General features: G+C 40.3%; 1 protein-coding gene across 5 annotated transcripts in view; it reads right to left on the reverse strand.

The window, feature by feature from the left end:
- The window catches only part of stxbp5l (syntaxin binding protein 5L), a 69,362-nt gene that overhangs the window by 3,624 nt on the left and 46,254 nt on the right, over window positions 1-19,484 (reverse strand). The window contains exons 21-30 of one of the 5 annotated variants that reach the window (XM_088382726.1): window positions 17,986-18,137; window positions 16,099-16,167; window positions 15,126-15,191; window positions 12,082-12,186; window positions 9,710-9,763; window positions 7,521-7,700; window positions 3,463-3,564; window positions 2,012-2,251; window positions 866-1,229; window positions 476-641 (exon numbers count right to left, since the gene is read on the reverse strand). In XM_088382726.1, the coding sequence (XP_088238852.1) occupies window positions 476-641; window positions 866-1,229; window positions 2,012-2,251; window positions 3,463-3,564; window positions 7,521-7,700; window positions 9,710-9,763; window positions 12,082-12,186; window positions 15,126-15,191; window positions 16,099-16,167; window positions 17,986-18,137 (1,498 nt within the window). The remainder of the gene's footprint in view (window positions 1-475; window positions 642-865; window positions 1,230-2,011; window positions 2,252-3,462; window positions 3,565-7,520; window positions 7,701-9,709; window positions 9,764-12,081; window positions 12,187-15,125; window positions 15,192-16,098; window positions 16,168-17,985; window positions 18,138-19,484) is intronic. The other 4 variants (XM_088382727.1, XM_088382728.1, XM_088382729.1 and 1 more) reach the window with 4 other exon arrangements.

Below are 19,484 nucleotides of genomic sequence, written 5' to 3' on the forward strand. Positions count from 1 at the left end.
CAAAAACGGCTATATGGACCCACAAGAATCCACTTTCTCTCCCTTTCAGCTGACAAGCAGCCTGAGAAGATTAGAAAATCTCTGAGCCAAGCCACTCTCACAACAAAGCTCAAGAATCTGTTTGAGCCAGAAGCAGGCAGCCAGTCATAGAGCTTGACGTCACTCTGCCTGAGGGAGAAGCTTTACTGTCCGCCTCAGTGCCTTTTTCAAACACCCTCAGGCTCACCAGTGGTCCAGTGAGAAGCAATATCCCCACAAGCTCATTCTTTTCTGACCTCTATCATGTTCCCTAAAACCAGAAAGCCATAGGCCATGTTGTAATGTTGACATTATAAACTCTCTGGGCCCCATTGGATGGACCAGTAAAATACATCATAGGCTGTTAGGCTCCTCAGAAACAAATAGAGCAGTCGAGTAATACATTGGCACATACGTGGATGTCAAATTAAATCTATTGTGATATGCTTACACACACCTGCAGATTGTCATACATCTCCTGGCTGTATGTAATTCTCTGGATCTCTGTCGGGGAACTGAGATAAAGTGCCTGTCCCCCGTTGGTGAAGCAAAAGGTTCTCGCAATGCGCATGTCTGTCAGAGGCAGGTAATTAACATCCATCAGCGGTCTTAGACTGGGCAAACTGTGGGCAATGACAACAATAGAAGGCAATTAGTAAGCAAATAAGTGGCTCCTGTCACTGCGTATGCTTTTACACAGAAAATAATGTTGCACTTCTTATATAACGCTATCCCGTTTGCAAGAAATGATTCCGTTGCGGAGAAAGTTGGAATGTATTTTCAGAACAACTCTCAATAGTGTGTCATGTACTCGGTAAACTTACTGTAGCTCTTTTCAAAGTCATACCTGAGGGTCATGACGTGTCCGTTGGCGCAGAAGCAGGCGAGGCACACACTATTACACACTGACACCACGTCAGCCCGTAGGACGAACGACGACTCTGTGATGTTGTGGACGAAGAGGCAAGACTGTGAGGGCATCAAAAACACTTTGGCTTGCCTCTCGGAGCATACGATAGCCAGATGTCCTTCTCCGCAGGTATCCTGGGAGGAGGAGGGCGAGAAATGCACCAGCTTGCGCTTTCGTGGTCGGTCGGGGTCTTCTGGGGCGTTGACATCACGCCAAACCTCGTAGGGGCTTTGGATGAGTGCACCCATGCAGTCCAAGAAGCCAAAGCGCAACACAGAGCCCTTTAGCATCAGAACTGCACCTAAGGGTGTTTGGCAGAACCATCAGAGGGAAGGCAAAAATAATCTTTATTTCAAGCAAAACATTTGTTTTCAAACTTTCGAGATGTCGCTAAAAAAATAAGACTACAGTGAGAGATTTGTACTGAATATAAAAGTGCATTTCCCGTATGACCGCATTTCTTAAATAACCTCCAAAATTGTGACCCTCTGTTGTTGTTTTCATTTATATCAATAATGACCTCAAAGGCCAAATTAAAGGGGGGAAAAAAAAAATGGTGTGATTGTTAAGACACAAATAGACTCCCAATTATAGCAGCGGAGTACCCTGAAGTACGATGACATTTCAGTTTGTGTGACATTATCAACTAACCACAAATCACGTCAGACTGAAAACATATCAAGTGTAGCCACGCTTAAGCGAGTGACCTTTCGTAAGAGGCTTTCTTCCGCCTCGTTCCCGTTGTAAAATGTGTTTTTAAAAATCCCGTTGTGGGTCTTTAAATTGGCAACTTCAAATGGTTCCCACTAAAATGCGATTGAGATGTCACACAACAACAACGGAGTGGACTTTGCATGATTAAGACGACTCTAAGCAAACAATTATTGTTGTCTATGATAATAGGGATTCTCTGGGACAAAAGTATCGGGACACCAGGCCAATATACAAACAGAAAATATAGACGTCAAAACAAAAAAATCTAATCCTGGCTGTGAACAATTTTGAAGCCAGGGGAGTCTTTTCACTCTTATACTGTAATGTTTTTTTCACTCCAGAAATTTTAGATTTCTCATCTGAACTTACCACAGGGACCAATGGTAACTTGTTCCTCCATCCTCTCCTCCTGGTCAGTGGGGATGGACATGGGAATGAGCAAGATCATACCAAGGCTGGTACCAACCCACAGACACGGTGTGGGCAAAGTGTCGCTCTTTCGTCCAAAAGACTCCCCAAACTGCAGTGTGGTGATTGCCTCTTTGGTGTCTCGATCGATGCTGGAGACACTGGAGCTACGTGAGCGGCTGAAGGAGTTTTCACGACTCTCTGCATCGGCGGCGACCACCGGAGAGACAAAAACACAGACACCGATGCAAGAGGGGAGAAGCACGAGATGATTAAAAAGAGGGAAATTTAGTGAGAGAACAGCAGTGTAGACGGATGGATTAATGACAGTAATAAACGCAGAAGAGAAGAACAATATGGTGGGTATTAAAAAACGAAATATGAAGACAGGAAATTCAGAGGAAACATTTAGGAGACTGGGTAAGAGGTGTAAGGAGACATTTTGAAGATCTATGACAGCTTTCCGGCATATTGCCACATAAAGCAATGAAATGTCACTGTTGAGACAGGATAGTTGAAATACACACACACTCACACATAAGGGGTTGAATGGCAATTTTTTTTTATAGTCAACTATGACGTGATGAAAGTTGAGTCAAAATTGGTTAATCGATTTCAGTATGCTACAGCAACCTCCAATCGTTTTGCATCACAGACCGGTTTATAGACCGGCATAGAAACAAAAATTGAAAATACTACTCGACATTACCTTCGTGTTTTTGTGCCGCTGTTATGAACATTTTTGTTACTATTTGGGTGGAGCAGTTGAGAGTAGAATCCAGGTGCAAGGAAACAGGAGGTGAAAATGGTCTAAGCTCCTTGGTGATTCCGATATTTGGCAGAAAAAAAATTCCGATAACCGATTAATCGGCGATGAATTTAAAAAAAGCACAGATACGCAAAAATACAAAGAACAGTGGTCACTCGCACACAAAACAGAGAGCACAGAGTGAATTTTCTGAGCACGCACGCACACACGCACACACACATCCATCCATCCATCCATCATAAAAGTATTTCTGTATTACAGCACTGGTGAATTATTTAGAACCAGGCACCGTGCAGCACCGCCTTAGTGAGTGAGTGCCGAGTTTATGTAACAACAACTACAGATGGCGCAAAACCGAGTGGACACATATCAGGTTCAAAATGATTTTGAGAAATTTCTCAGCATCTATTCTAGGTGATATGAGAAACGTGTGCACGGGCTAAAATAGACCATGAAAGGAGTGTGTGGAGCTATACCGCACAGTGGCTTCTTGCCAAGTATCCTTGCAAAACACATTCAAGAACGATAGCATCACCCGCATTCCGCCTCAAGACAGGAAGCATTTTAAGGCACATGGATCAGACGTACTAACGAAAAGAAGGACTGACGTTGTCATCAATAAGCAGCCGATGCGTCCCCTTACCTCTGTCACTCCAGGAGTAGGGGGTGGTGGTGTGGTGTTCGTCGTGAGAGTACATTGTGACTCCGTGTAACTGCTGGAGCATTGCCCTCCTGGATGCATAACCTAACCGATCCCCCACAACATAAAGCCCAGAAGACAAAGCAGCCCACCCATCCCGACGTCCCAACAAAACATACACACGCACACAGACGCAACACAGTACAAACAATCGCAGCCGTCCAGTCAAGAAACATAAGACAAACAGATGCACAGTTGTGCCAGAGAACGACAAAAAAGGAAAGAAAGAAAAGATTGCAGCTGAGTTTGGAGGGACTTCTTGAAATATACACAGTCAACAGAAGAGTGAGACTTAATGCTAGTGACCTCACTCTCTGGACACCATTTCAGCACCATTTCTATGCATCTAATGAGATCTAATACAAACGTAGTGCTACAACGCATGCAGATTCAGCCTCTATACAAGACTGTTGCATGACAACCACAATTTTGTATCAAATATATATCTCATAAGTCCTCAACACAATGCCGAGAGCTTTTACAATGCCGCTGACGATATATTTTGAAATTCAAATCCAATTTTGGTATCATGACAACACTGCTGTATATGAGCCAAGGAGAAAACAACTTTTTTCACAGCGATCTTAGAGGGTAGTTGTCTGGGCTTGTCATGTGTATCTTGGGTGTTGTTGTTTTTTTTTAGTCTGTGTGACACAGCCAGTGGGGCACTGGCTCGTAAAAGTCAGGCACAGTGGTACCTTGACAGGATACAGGGACCCTTGGGCAGGCCCTTAAAGGGAACTAGAGCTACTGGCTAGGTCTGCCTTGGGTAGGAGTAGACAACAATCTGAGTATGTGAGACAGAGCAACATGCACCAAGCCAACTTGCAGAATCACAGAGAGTCACCTTGAGAACATCTACATCAACCTCAAACATTTTTTTTCTCTTTTAAATTCTCCAAGGTTTAATTTTTCAATGCAATACATGACAGAGCGAGAGAGAGAGAGAGAGAGAGAGAGAGAGAGAGAGAGAGAGAGAGAGAGAGAGAGAGAGAGAGAGAAACCCTAACCCCACTTTCATTTCTATATCATGCAGTCATAAATGTGTGTGGGTGATGGTGGTTTGAAAGCTTCTTCAGCATCTGGTCCAATAGTCACTGAGTCACATGAACCCACTGCGATCAATTTTTAAAAATATTTCAGTAACCAGCTCGAGTTTTAGTAAAATGTGCACTGTACAAATAGTACTCGGTAAGATGGGAACATACGATGCTTCGAGGAAATATGAACCGTGTGCGGTGAACTAGCTTGTGATGTGGTGTTAGCATTATAAGAAATGCTCAGAAATTACAGTTTTTTTTAAATTTTGGTTATGGCCTTGAAGTGTTTATCACTCACACAATGTTTACTGTAATGTAATGGTGCAGAAAGAAGAAAAAGAAAGTCGCAACTGGAGGATCGGAACACGGTCAAAGACTAAAGACACTCAAAGTCACGATTTGTGCCTCAACATCTTTACCATCCTTTCTCCATAAATCGAATAGAGACACCAAAGGTATGGAATAGATCCATCGAGTGCAGCTTCCTTGCCATTTCCCCTCCTCTGTCTTTTCACCTGCCATGCAGGCCTCATTAACATCAGCCTCCTCTCTACCACTGCTTGTTGACCTTCAATTACTGCAGTGATCCTGCTGGCTCTTCACTGTGGTAAGGAAGCGTGACAGATAAACAACACCACCAAATGTGGTAAATACTGTAGATGAGCGCACGTGTAATGGCCTCATCTGAAAAGCATCTGTTCACCACACAACATACGGGGGAGGACAGGGGAGGCTTCATTTTGCATGTTGTTTTCTTCTAACGACACACATTTAGGATTGGTGCACACTGGGGATTATACTTTGTAAACATGACACAGTTTATTCCTAAAACTGATACGGGCAAGCAGAACACTAATTTTGTGGATCTTTCCACTTTTTTTTAGGTTATTGTTGTACACTGTGAAGCAATAAACTGTACTTATCCTGTTAAAGAGCTGACTCTGAAGCACTGAGTGCACAATTGGACACAATTTGCCATAAAATTGAGTATCCATTGATATTTGCCGCTATCACAGAAAATATCTACAAGTGATTTAAATCATATCTTTCTGTTCATTCAACTCAAATCTATTAAATGTCACTTGTGGGGTTCAACAAGATACTATTCTAGGACCACTTCTGTTCTTACTCTTAGTTTTCCTTGGCAATAGTTTATGTAAATTTAACATAAAATTCAATTGCTACTCAGGTGACACTCACCCCGACTATTTCTCTTTCCATAGGAAATCACATCCTGGTTAGCCGACTGTTGGAAACTCAACAGTGATAAAACTCAATGCTTCTTCTTCCAATCCAACCAAACTAGAACAGACATTTCAATTCTCAGTTGGTCATTCCACAGTTTCAATTCAATCACTATCATGATCCTCATATCAGTGACATTTAGTAGTCTGTCACCAACCTGTGATTAGCCTTATAGCCTTTGCTTATCTCCATTTCCACCACTTGGAAAAGTCACACAGTGCTACAATCACCAGAAAGACAGATTTGCTTTCATGATATTATTCCCTGGAACGTTACTTGAAGGGGATCTAACTAGAGGTGCTGTGCAGTGGAATTAATCATACAGAAAGAAAACATCAGGTATCCTGGAGGTGGCTTTGGTGTTGATACAAATGTTGATACAAATGTCTGTTCAAATTATCCAGGTAAATGTCTGAAATGTAAAATTCAGAGCTTCATTTTCCAATTTGCTTTCCAATTTGTTTTTTGTTTTTCAGCGATATGAAATAATGCACATTGCAAGACTGAAACACAAATAGGATAAACATGAGCGTGCACACGAGCACACACTCATGTAGACACTCGTGTGTGTGCATGTGTCTGTGTGTGTGTGTATGCACACTGGTAAATAACCTGCTGGGTCACTTCATTCAAAGATGCCACGAATCAAAGTCATTGTGTGAATACAACAGGGGGAAGAGGAAAATGTCAAAATGCCAGGGTGCAAATCAAATTTGACGTCCTTCTATTCATCTCTTTTATGTGGGCACGCTATAGGAGGCTTTTTCAAATGTGGCCAGGCACACACTGCGATTTTTATCAAATAGAACATGCACGTAAACGGAAGTGAATATGAAAAGAATATGATTATTTATTTAATTTGTTTGTCAAACAATGTCTAACTTCATGTAATGTACGTAATTTGCCTCAGGAACATGCAGAAAATTTAGAGAGGTGTTTGTAACAATTTTTAAAATAATATTTAGTGTGTGTGTATATAGTATGTATATATTTATATATATATATTTTTGTATTTGTTATTTTCCTGATTTGTTGTTTCGACATAACATTTAAGTCATTTAGTGTTCTTGCATTATTAAGCAATGACTGACGTGACTGAGCGGGGAAGCAAGAACGCTTGATTACTTTTTAGAGCGAGAAACTCCAAAATTGATTTCTAACAACCTCAAATTTAGCAAAACTTTGCCTGTAGCTAATTTTCTTCACATTAGTGTTTGATGAATGAAAGAAAAAGAAGAAAGACTTTTTGTTTAGCACAACTATTTCAAGCCTGTAAGTTGGTTGGTACAAGCAACACAATGCAAGGGGTCATTTCTTGCATTCCTCCATTTACTTGTTATTCTGGTTTATGACACTAATGCAAGCTGCAAAAATATGTATATTTTTGGCTTAATTATATTTTTAACAAATACTTTACAATGTCAAAGTTGGAAGGTATTTGCTTTGTTTATTTGCTTTGAACGTATGTACACTACATTATATATCAACAACTTAAAGTAGGTTGCCCCAAACAATGTAAGAAATCAATATTGAATCAATTGCCGAAAAAGTTTGAATGCAACTTCAACATAAGCGGAATAATTGAAAAAGCTTGCAAACTTGCATTAGCGTGCTCTTTTAACACATTCTGCCAGGGTGAGAGGATAGCATGCACTTTCCGGAGGGAAGGGACGTTAGAGAGGTTAAAGGGAGGCAATCGGGAAGACAAGCACACACCTTCAGTGTGGGACACAGGCAAGGAGATCTCCATGCAAGCAGCAGACTGGGCCTTGCGGAATGGCGGTCGGCCAGGGCCTCTGCGGGCAAGCCGTGGCCCCTCGGGACCCATCGGGACGCGAGGCTTCCCCGCCGAGCAGGGCTGGGAGGTGGGGCTAGTGCAATGTCCATTGACATGATCTGTAATAACGGCAAAGCGTTAGGAAGGAAATAAGGTCACATTCCAATTTTTGTCTGCTACCTCAATATCCGTCTACATAAGTCACAAAGTATCATGAGGGAAGATGAGATGAGATGTTGCAATTTAAATGGCTAAAGAAAGGGCTCACAACTCTATGATGGGATTGAAATTCAGTTGCGCTTCCTCTTACAAAACATGACTTGTGATGACGGATATTCAGTAAATTTCACAGCGTGAGAGGAGCAAGCAGTGTTAAAAGGATATTGTAGTGCTATTAAGAGAGACAGTTGGGGAGGGGAGTTAAGAATGAGCAGGAAGACGAAAGAGGGATTACACGTGAGGCTTATTTTTTTTAACAAGTATGACAAAACAGGCTTGTTTCATGCTTTTTAGTTTTAGGAGTATATTTTTTTCCATGATCAGTTTTGAGGCCTGGCTATTGTTACATGTGACAGCATTGCGTCTGAAATTAAATCTTTGACCTCTATGTTACTTACTGGCATTGCAGCTTCAGACAGCCTCCCTCAGGGCCGTGCGGTGGTTGTCACAACCTTAATTTATGTCTAGCGAAACTGTGTGTGATGTGTGTGTGTGACGCGTGCTGTATGTGTGTGCAAAATATTTTGTTCTGAGTCAAACCTCATTCCGCCCAGGATCTTTGGTGCTCAGCATCATTAAAATAAGCTGACTGTGTGCATGTAAATAACAGTTCAGTCTCTGAAACATGTGACATCAATTAGTCAAATAAATGCAACATAGTCAATCGATAAATAAATAAATCCTCATTTTAATTAGCCTCTGTGAAATGTCATAAAGCATGGTGGTAATTAAAATTGTGCTAATTTGTTGACCTTTAAGTGTTAGTCACTATTAGGCAAGGCAATGGGGAACTCATAATCAATTTAAAGGTAAAAAAGTATTTTCATTGATCTGATGGACGGCTCATTCTGAACGTTCTGCTTTGTTTACAATATCACAAGTTGATTATATTGCTGCAAGGCTGTTCTTTGTGCTTGTAGCCAGCTTCTCGTAGCTGATGTCATTTTCTTTGTCGCACACAAAAAAACTATCGACTTTAAATCAACAGTACCTCTGCTGGCTAAAACCAAATACAGCACCCTGTTTTGCCGCAACTGCTTCAAGAAATGAATAATCAACATTCAACTGACAGAATTGTCAAGAGCATCCTGAAGTGTACGACATCATTCACCCACATGCACAAACTCAGAAAATATTTTCATGTCACTCTAAATATAATCTACCAAGGTTGTTATTTCCATAAAAGAAAATGAATGACTATTTACTGTTAATATGTATTACATGATGAAAATTTGAACACACTTTGCCGATAAACTAAAATATAAACTGAAATAGAGTCTCTTTTGCATTTGACTTTAAAATTAAAGTTTGCTGTAAGAAAATAAAAGGTTATTACAGAGGAAAAATAGGCACTTGTGTAGCTTTAGAAGCAGAAGTATTTAGGAGAGACAGCATGTGGTGTACGGCAGAGGCAGAGCAAAAGGGAACCCACAACGATGTAGATGCAGTTAGACATGTATAGTGAAAACGTTCAAGTTGCTGCAATGCTGTTAAAGAAGAAAATGATCCAGTTACAATGAGAGCCAGCACGTGTTCCATTCACTGTCGAGCAACGCTGTCGATGGAAGAGAGATTGCAAAAAACAAGCGGGGATGGACCAGTCAAGATAATGTGATAGAAAGCTTCATGTTGAAATAAGAGTTATGGATTACAAGTCACCTTTATAAACACTTGCAAAATGTAGAAGAAATGAATATAGAAGATTTAAATTAAATCATAGGACACCAATGGGAAGAAAATGGGCAAACACGTCAGGCCGTCAGCTTAAACAGGAGAGAGAGTGAAAAGAACAAAACAACGTGAAAATAAGAAAAAAAAGCAAGACAAAAGCCTAGAAAACACGACAAAAGTAGAAACCGAATGACTCAAAGGAAGACACGTGAAAACTGCTGGCTTTCGCCTACCGTACCAAGATCGGTCTTAAGATCTGTTGGCAGACTTAACTTTCTGCCGGGTCCCTTTACTGAAACAAAGGAATAGGAAACAAAGCAGCAGTTAATCCCTTCAAAAATAAATACGTACAAACTAAAACGACAGAAAAATGAAAACAGAATATAACGAAGGCTTAAAATAAAAGAAAATCGTTCTAATTAAATCTGACCGTGCATAAGCGCTGCAGGTGCAGATTCTTCAACGCATGCTGCATTGGAGTTCCTCATCAGCCATTCCAGCAATCTCGGAGAAACATAATATCTCATTTGGGTTCAACTCTCAAACAACTAGATCAGGTTTCTTTACGGTATAGGCGCTATTCAATCTTGTTGAACTGCAAATGTCGCCAATACTGTATTTGATTTCACGTTTCACTGATTTGCAATGGAAACGCCTGACAAGGAAGCCAAAATAAAAAGATTCGACCCGGGGTCAAAAATAAGATACAGTTGGGCCAACAAAAAAAATTGTAAACCACATTTTGCAAGCATTTAAGTGTTTGTACGTAGATAATCATGTAGTTTGAACTCGAGGGGCCATCAGAAAAAAAACATGATTTAGTGAATACAACTTGACCATGAATTTGTTTGAATGTGTCTGATTCCAAAGTACATCTTTCTTTGTGTGATTATGACCTTGTCGGAAGAAGAAGATCATTTGAAAGAAAAATATACGGTATTTACTACACTGCAGAGGATTCGTAGACTTTTAATTAAAACAACTTTACTGACTTTTGCACAAAAGGCTCTTTTATAGCTTTCAGAAAAGAACACCTTGACTAGATGTTGCAGCATTGAAAATACAGCTATAGGCTCAGAATTGCATAACGATATTTTGAAAAACCTCAAAAGCGGAGGCGTTATGTTTAATTTTCAGTCGCTATTGCTACAGGGTGTTGGTTTGTTGGATCTTCTTATTACACTCTCAAGCATTGACACATGACTATGGTGGCGAGCCAACAATTGGAATTGCAATGTTCCACACAATTAACATCCTGAAATGATGTAAGACCATTTGGCCAACACATAGAACTTAATACCCACTGATGAATAATTATGTTGAATGAGTTTAAATTTGTATTTCTGTTCAAGAAATGCATGTCACATCATGACAAGACAGACAGTAATGGCTGAGAATATTAACCAATGAGATTCTATGCTGCACGTGCCATTAATGGAATGCCATGTTGTGTCTCACTTGCGAATGCGTTAACAATGCGGACAGTCAAGCGCTAGAGGAAGGAGAAGTACCCCATGGGAATGCCTGGCACAAAGGGTCCTATAGGTCAAAGTTCATACACATAAAACATGTCTGCCCAGCGATGACAGGAGCAGCGAGACAGTCACCTGCATGAAAGCATGGAGGACACTGACAATGTTAGAACAGTCTGCTTCTAGAACACATGGCGAGTTTGATGAAAGGCCATTTGCGCATCTAATCACTAGCCTTGAGATCCACCCGCTAGTATGTGCTTTATACTCACTAGTAAGACAATTCAGGCTCACAAGGAGATTGTTTTACTAGTTACGTTTTTTTATGACTAGTATATGAAATATCTGAACACAAGAGGAGCGCTATATGCTACTAACGAGCCAGAAATATGCGCTAGTTGACATATGTGCGTGATCAGACTACTACTAGTGAATATGGTAACTAGTTTTACTAGTAGCATGTAGTTGTCAGATATAGTTTGGACTCACTGGGAACATGTAGTATGTCAAGGTGGACCAATTAGCGAGGATAAAAAGTTACTAGGGGATGATACATGCCTACTGATTGGGCCTAGCAGTGCTGTTACTAGTGCAGCACAGTAGTTTATAGCAGTCCTTTATTGCAAACTAGTAGGTACAAAAGTGACACTAGTAGTAGAAAACCATTGCTGATAAGACACAGTCATAAATTGTCTTACTGGCGAGAACAAAAACTAGTACATGGACCTTTATGGACATCGATTAAATGCTCAGTTAGTTTTCCATACCCTGTGTATGGTGGCTTGATTGTGCAACTGTGCTGTTTTTATAATAATCATAAAAAATGTTTTGTTTTGCTTTCAAAAATAATATGCCATAAAATAAAATCCTGGATGTCCTACTTTTTTATTATTATTGTTATTTTAGCTCACATAAGTCACGAAACCCTGCTTGGCTATTAAAACAAAAAAAAAAGTGTATTTTGCAGGTGTTATTGCTCACAGTGCGGAAATCCACTTAGCATGCATGGTGCAACACTGAACCACACACCCATCCCAAAATATCCCACTTGCTGTTGTCCACTTCATTGCTGCATACGGTGCAAAAAGCCACAAACATATGACCATGAGGTGGATATGTGACGCATCCCTCCTCTTACCATTGTCCAATAAGTAAAAGACTGGGCTGCAGTGGCTGGCTCTCAGACTGGCCACAGGCTCTGGCAGGACGCGTGGGTCATTGTGAAGGGAGGTTGGGTAATGAACTGGAATAGGAGATCCAACAGAACAGACAACACTGAGCAAAAAAATAGAGACACATATCGGGTGAACTTGGGAAAAGAGAGACTTGCTGCTAACTGTAAGAGAACAGCAATGGGAGGAGGTGATTCATAATGAGCGATGCTTTAAAAAAAAGGCTTCATATCGCTTCGCTAAAAAGAGAAAAGAATAGAACCTCACGTACAAACCAATTGTTTCTGTCATCTGTCTGGCAACACAAAAGTCACTGAGGTGAAAGAATGATGCGCATCACTGCCGCCCACCCTTTACTGCTTTGGAAAAAGAAGCATTTGAAGCGCAGAGGTTTGAACTGCTCCAGTAAATTCGTGACTGCAGCTGTTGGCTAATTTTAAAATTTGGTGAAGGTAGGTGGTTGTGGTGCATCGAGGGAGCAATTCTCTAGAAGGAGCATTTTCTTTGTGAGAAAATCATTACCATAATCATTTACGTAACCACTTTATGCAAATGTACATTAAAAATAAGAAGAAATCCAATTACCTGTGTAAAATGAAATGCTTAATGCAATACATCATGAATATCTCATAAAGACCTTGAAGCAATTTAAATGACCTCAAATTACAGAGAGAAGTAATTTCCAAGTCGTTATCCGCTTTTCATAAAACCACTTGACCTGCCAGAAGCCGCACAGGTGACATTACTTCAGCGCACGAACTTCCTCCCATGACATGCTAACAGCTAAATATATCCTGCCAGACAAGGCAAAGCTCAGTGGCATGTCAGCTTATTAGCCCATCTCCTGTCTTGGTCTGGCTATTCTACAAACACGGTGCGAAGCAACCCTCAAACAATTGCACAAGCATAGAAAGACTTAAAAAAAAAAGTGAGAGGGGGCTTCTTTCAGGCAGGAGAAATGCAAAGCACCTAATGACCAAAAGGAGTAAAAAAAAAAAAAGTGTGGGCAACCAGACAGGATGAACGAGAACGAACAATTATTAAATAACCTAGCTTGCTTTCTCAAAGATGGAGCACAGAAGGAATATGGACTTAAAGTTCAGCTTCTGTTGAGATACAATACGCACCTTGAACGATTTCTTAATATGAAAATGACAAGATTGTTGTAACACAACAAAATGACCTTTTTCACACCACAGTTGTAAAAGGCTCCCAAGGCATGGCAAGTTGTTCTATTTAATTTGCCTCATCTTGTTTGCTTCTCTCCTTTGAGGGGGCCCAACGGTGTTCTAAAGCAAAACGAAGCGAAGCAAAACAATAACAGACTGAATAATAGAAGGGGAAACTAGAAATGATGTTTTTCTATGTTGGTCTTTCCCTCCTAAAAATATGAAGCCGTGTTGTTGTCCGAATCATATTGTACTTTACAAAAAAAAAAAACCATTGTGCTGTATTAAAACCACCGATCAAGATCTTCATCACATACCACATGAAACAAAATGCCACTTAGGGGAGCTCAGATGCAACAATTAGGATTTGCGTCAGCACTAAATTGTCAATAGGACACTTAAAATGTTGTCATGAAGAATTATACAATCTCACCTCCCAAGATGAACTGGTTAAGGTGGACAAATATCGAAACAATTTTTTATCCAAGCCTATTTTTTTTTTCAAATTATATTATTGTAACAGTGAATAGTTTGTGCTGATGGGCACATGAGCATGCATGCTATCCTCAGGACACACACACGCACACGCACACGCACACACACACACACACACACACACACACTTGATAATGTGTCCACCCACACTGTTGCCATGACACTTGGAGCTTCAATTACACACCTCACTTTGCGCCTCAAATTGCCTTGGCACAAATCCCGAGCTTATTCATACTGCTTGAGCTTGGCCACTCATGGCTTCCTCTCATCTCCTGTACATGGCAGCAAACTCAACCCAACGTGGTCTGTCTGCCGGTCTCCCATCACGCTCGGTCACCAAAATAGAAGATTTGTAATACATTTATCGATGATGTACAGCATGACTGATGTCATACAAAGGCCATCCAGCTGTCGAATTAGCAGTGATCATGTTTCATATCCGGGGCAGAGCCACTTCAGCTCCTCAGGCTTTTTCCTACACCCACAGTGATTTTATCCATGTTCACATGAAGTAAATCATCGGAGCTAACAATTTACTGAGGTAATAAAAACACTTTTAGATTTCAGTGTTTGTTTACACGGAAAATAACTGCTTTGATATTTACCTTCAAAATTGATCAAAATAAAAATGGAGGTTGTCAAGTACGACTTTGTTGTTTGAAGATCTGTGTGTGTTTGGGGGATGCAACTAAGGTTATATGCCGAGATGCTCAATTTGATTTAATAGTTGCCTAACCATTCCCCTTGAAAGTTTGCATTTCACTCTAACACATCAAACATGTTCCCTTAACTGTAATAAAAAGCACATTTGTCCATTTCTGTTCCCCTTCCTTGTTTGTAAAGTTGAATACCAAGAGTTGAGTTCAAGCCTGAATCCCTTTTCAGCATGGCAGCGACAAAAAGCTTATGATAGCAACACAGCACACACAACTGCAACAGACCAGCGCACAGAATATCAAATCAAAAATCCCCACTGCAATCACAACATAAATAAAACATGACTTTTCTTCCTTGTCCAGCAAACAGCTCGCGTCGTAAATGCATTTTGAAATCACACGCAACACCGAACAAGCCCATTATGGACTTGACGATAAACCAACCGACCAATGTTTTCTTTTACCAAACACCTTGTGTTATTTCCAATACATTCCATATCTTTTTAAAACACTGAGACGTGGAAAAAGTATCACGTGACACTGGCCTGGTCAAAACATACCACAGGTGGCGCTGGGTCTTGAAGATAACGGCATCCCGGCCCGGCCTGGCCTCATAGCATCAAGTGGTATACCGTACGTTAGCATATAATGATTGTTGTGGTGAGGCTATGCCAGTGTGTGATTGGTTACCTGAGGTGGGCGACTTGCTTCTCTCCATGTCAACAGACTGCTGGTTGTCAGATAGTTCAGTAAGGCCTGCCATGGCAGTCGAGAGGGAGAGAACATAATATACAGACACAGCGTGTGATTATTTTTATATCACCGTTTGAACAGTTGCATCTTGTTTAGTAGTGTGAGCCACTTGGAGCCTTAAAGACAAAAATGAAGAAACTATTGTGATTGTATATGTCCAGATTTTGAACAATATCGGTTCAATCCACTTAATATTTACGTGTAGCAGGTTTGCAATTCTACATTTTAATATTGGTTCATTTTTAGGCACAAAGTGGCTGAATTCTGGTGTGACCTGCACTACAGTCTCAATATAGTATCTCCAAATCTTTGAGATTATAAATTCGGATTACATTGGCATGTCACCATGACAATAACTCAGCACGTGTATTAAGTAGTGCAAATCTCACGTTGACGTGACATACACAAATGTATAAAGTCAAATAAACACATACACATACAGATCGGGATCTCATCGCATGCATCATGCACAAGCATTTACAGAGATTTCATTTTTACCGTCCCAAATTTGGTTCCAGTGTCACCCAGAATGCTAAACATTCAGTTTTTAGACACTTTCACTTTACAGAGGTCATCAAATGGATCGTATAACATTTGAAACTGGGCAGGACTACTAACAGACCCCATCCCCCAAGGAATATCTGTGTCTGCTAAGGACAAACCACTGGACATGACTGGAACAGGCAGCTCTGCGTTATTGGCTTAATCAGTTTTGATGTTTCATCACGAGGCCAGCTTCATTCATTCCAAGCATCTCTTTGGTTTGTCTTGTTTATTCCCTTTCCAATAACTGTTGTCTTAGCAAGCTTCACACACACACACATACACAGATGAAAACACCAACCCTCCTTGCACACACACACACACACACACACACACCCGTATAACCTATCAGGTAGGCTTGACTTACTCTGGTAGGATGTACGGATCCTTTTCTTTGAATCAGAATAAAAGTTAGACAGGCCGCGCATGCAAAAGTCTGTCAGGCAGGCCCCGCATGCCCACACCAGCAGCCAGAGTCACCATTAGGTTGGAGAGGAAGAAGTGGAAGAGTGGTAAATAAAGAGTGCAGGTGAGAGGAATGAAGGAGTTGGTGAGTATAAGAATGAGGGGGAAAAAAAGACAAATAATTGAGGATGGAGAAAAGCATCATGAAGGAGAGCAAAAGGGGGGAAAGAGAAAAGAACACACGGTCTTAGAGTGTAAAAGAAAGTGAAATCAAGTCGCAACTGAGCAGCAGAAACACTAAGGTCGTGTTTAAATCAAGTTAATAAATGTATAAATAATAAATAAGAGCACCATTAGCGACAACTTGCATCACAATGTTGCCGTTGCTGCATCACCTCATTTTTGTGTGCTTGCGTAAATGTCTGGACAAGCACCGGAAACTCACAAAGAGAGTTGAAATGTGTCATTTATTGGTATCGTCTGGTCCTCTTGTTCAGCGTTGTATTCTGTTAAATCTCGCACCACCTGCGGTGCGCAAAAAGGCCACTTTGGACGTTATTTTGTTTCCCTGTCCAAATTGATCTTGTAAAGCCAATACAGAGAGACCTTTATAAAACATAAGAGCGGTAGAAGCCAATAACAGCTCTTACGCAACAGCTCAAAAAGTAACTCTCCATCTACCTGGTTGGTGCCTTTTTTTACACAAACACGGAATACTTTTAAAATATGTTGGCTACACTTGTGGGTATTATGTAAGATTAAATCCCACCACTTTTAAAAGCCGCTATCGAGATCTAAAACATGTTGTAAAGAAAAATGTATTCAGAGATAGAGGGGACATTTTGACAGATCATTAGTGTGGAAAAAGAGGGTTTTTTTTGGAGACAGTGAAGATCAGTTTCAAGGAAAAGGGAGGCGTAGGTCAGGCCGGACGACAAGACCTCGACAAAACGGCTCTTGACTAAAGGCTTCAGTTCAAGCAGTGCTAAAATATAGACAGAACACAACTGAAAGGACAACATGCATAAGAATGCAACTCAGACTGACACACATATCCTGTTTACATGCACCTCATAGCAGAGTGCAGATGTGTGACAGGCATATACATGTGGATGGATTTTTTTTTTGTCTATGTATTAAATTGTGTGAGAGAAAGTAAGAGAGAAAAGTAGGAAAAGGGATTTCCCCCAATGTTTTCTTGGACTAACTCTAGTATTGATGCTTATTGTCCATTATTTGGCTGAATGAGCAAGAACCAGTTCTCTTTAGAGGTTTTTTTTTTCGTATTTTAAACAAGATTTACTTTCTAAAGAATTTATTTAATACATAAAAAAAGCAAGCGTTAAAGGCAATAGCTGAAAATGTGCCTGTAAATACGGACAAAAAAATCATACAGTATTTGAACATAATATAATACTATCAAGATTGTTGTTTGTTGTTTTAAAGTGTGGGGAATTCATCCATACTAATTAATCAGTCTGAAATAAAATTCAGCAAGATTCTCAAAGGTCTACCCGGACAAAAACTATGTACACTAAGAGTCAACTTTTTAATTTATCCACCGGTCTTCATTGATTAAATCCAAAAAGGGAATGGTATTGATTACTTGAAGAATCTAATTAAACCACCTGCATTATTGATTACCCATGAAGGGTACCTGTGGAGTTTAAACATAGATCAGCCTCAATGTGTGCAGCTCAAAAGAAGACAGAGAAGGAGTGAGAAGAGGAGAGCCTACGTAATCGACACTTGAAGTCTGAGTTGGTGTTCAGTGAGTGTTAGATGGCTACATGCATATACAGATCAGTGTGTGCATGTGTGTGTGTGTGTACATGAGTGTGTTCAGTACCTGAGGTGGACTGTCTGTTCCTACGGGGTGAGCGGGTAAGGCGTTGATAGGGATCGGCAGCTCCGTACAAATCCAAAGTGGACATGCACAACAGGATGGTTTTCTGCAAGTAGTCGACCACCGCAAGGCCATTACAGTTCCCGAATGCCAAACTGCAAAATAGGATTTTCATAATGTCACCTTTACAGAACTCATTCTATCCTAATTCATAAAACAGTGTTGTCTTGAGATATCGTAGCTCATAACAAAAAACACTTGTAACTCAAATGATCTTTGTACATTGAAATGAACAGAACTGCCATCAATCCGTTCAAGACTCCTACAAGACATAGTACTGCGGCTTCCTCCCACCTTTTAAAAACATGATTCTTAGCAAGTTAGTTGACATAGGCTCCAATTTACCCACAATCCTAATAAGGAAAAGCTCTATAAAAAAATCGATGGTTGGATATTTGGATAGCTCAGTATTTGAGATTCAATCTTTTTACTGAACACATTTGACGTTAGTTTTTAAAATACTTAACATTATACCGTTGCTGTTAGTTTGTCAGCTTGATAATGTAACACAATTTTACAGAAAAATGTTGTGCTTTTTTAGATTAAAGAAAAATTGTCCAAAATGTCTTTGTTAAAATTGGGTTGTTGTTGTTTTTCTTTTTCACAATAATGCACAACTGAGTTACAAAATTTAGACATGCAGGGGATGGGGGTATGTGAAGGTGATCCAATTGGTGCCAATCCAATTTAGGATCACTCAGTCTCGGCAAATATGCGCTCTGAGTGCTATTTTATCTACACTTGATTTCCCAAAAGCTCTATAGCCAATTGCAATCCCTTTGCTGTAGAACCAGTTTAGCATTAAAGTGATGGATCAACACTGATAGCCCCAAATACATGGAAAGCCTGCATAACAAATGTGTTTTTGTTCTTGTCTTGAGCATTCACCCCTCCGAACATTTTATGTTTCAATTGCATTCGATTTTGTTGCTACCTTTTACCCTCCATGACCCCCATTGCCTCCAAATTGCACAATCCTTGTGTTTTCTTTCCACACAAGAAGTGGAGAAATGAGGAGGGGCTGGATATTCCCAAAAGGTAAAAAGCTACACAGAGAGAGAAACTTCCAGATGTAGAATGAGCATGTCAAACGGCAGGAGAAATTAAATTATGGCAGAATTCCTGAGAAAAATGTTACAAGCGAGTTCACAGATTCCTTGTTGCAAGTTATCGCCACCATCACAGTAGGAATAATGACATCAAATAATGAGACACGGTACACTATTGATATCCTCCGACTCACACTGCAGTCATGCCTCTCCGGAGACTTGGAAGGAGACAAATATTATCTTCCATCACAAAATGAGTCTAAATCCTAGCTGAATCAGCAGGCAGGCATTCAGGCACCTTAAGAAGTCTTCTGCTCTGTACTTTGCTTTTAGTTGGTGTGAAAGACATGCTGTTTTCTCACAGTAATGCCTTCACAAAGAAAGCCAAGGAAG

This window comes from Syngnathus floridae, chromosome 8 (assembly GCF_059516105.1).
Source record: "Syngnathus floridae isolate MCC-2025c chromosome 8, RoL_Sflo_1.0, whole genome shotgun sequence".
Lineage (NCBI taxonomy): Eukaryota > Metazoa > Chordata > Actinopteri > Syngnathiformes > Syngnathidae > Syngnathus > Syngnathus floridae.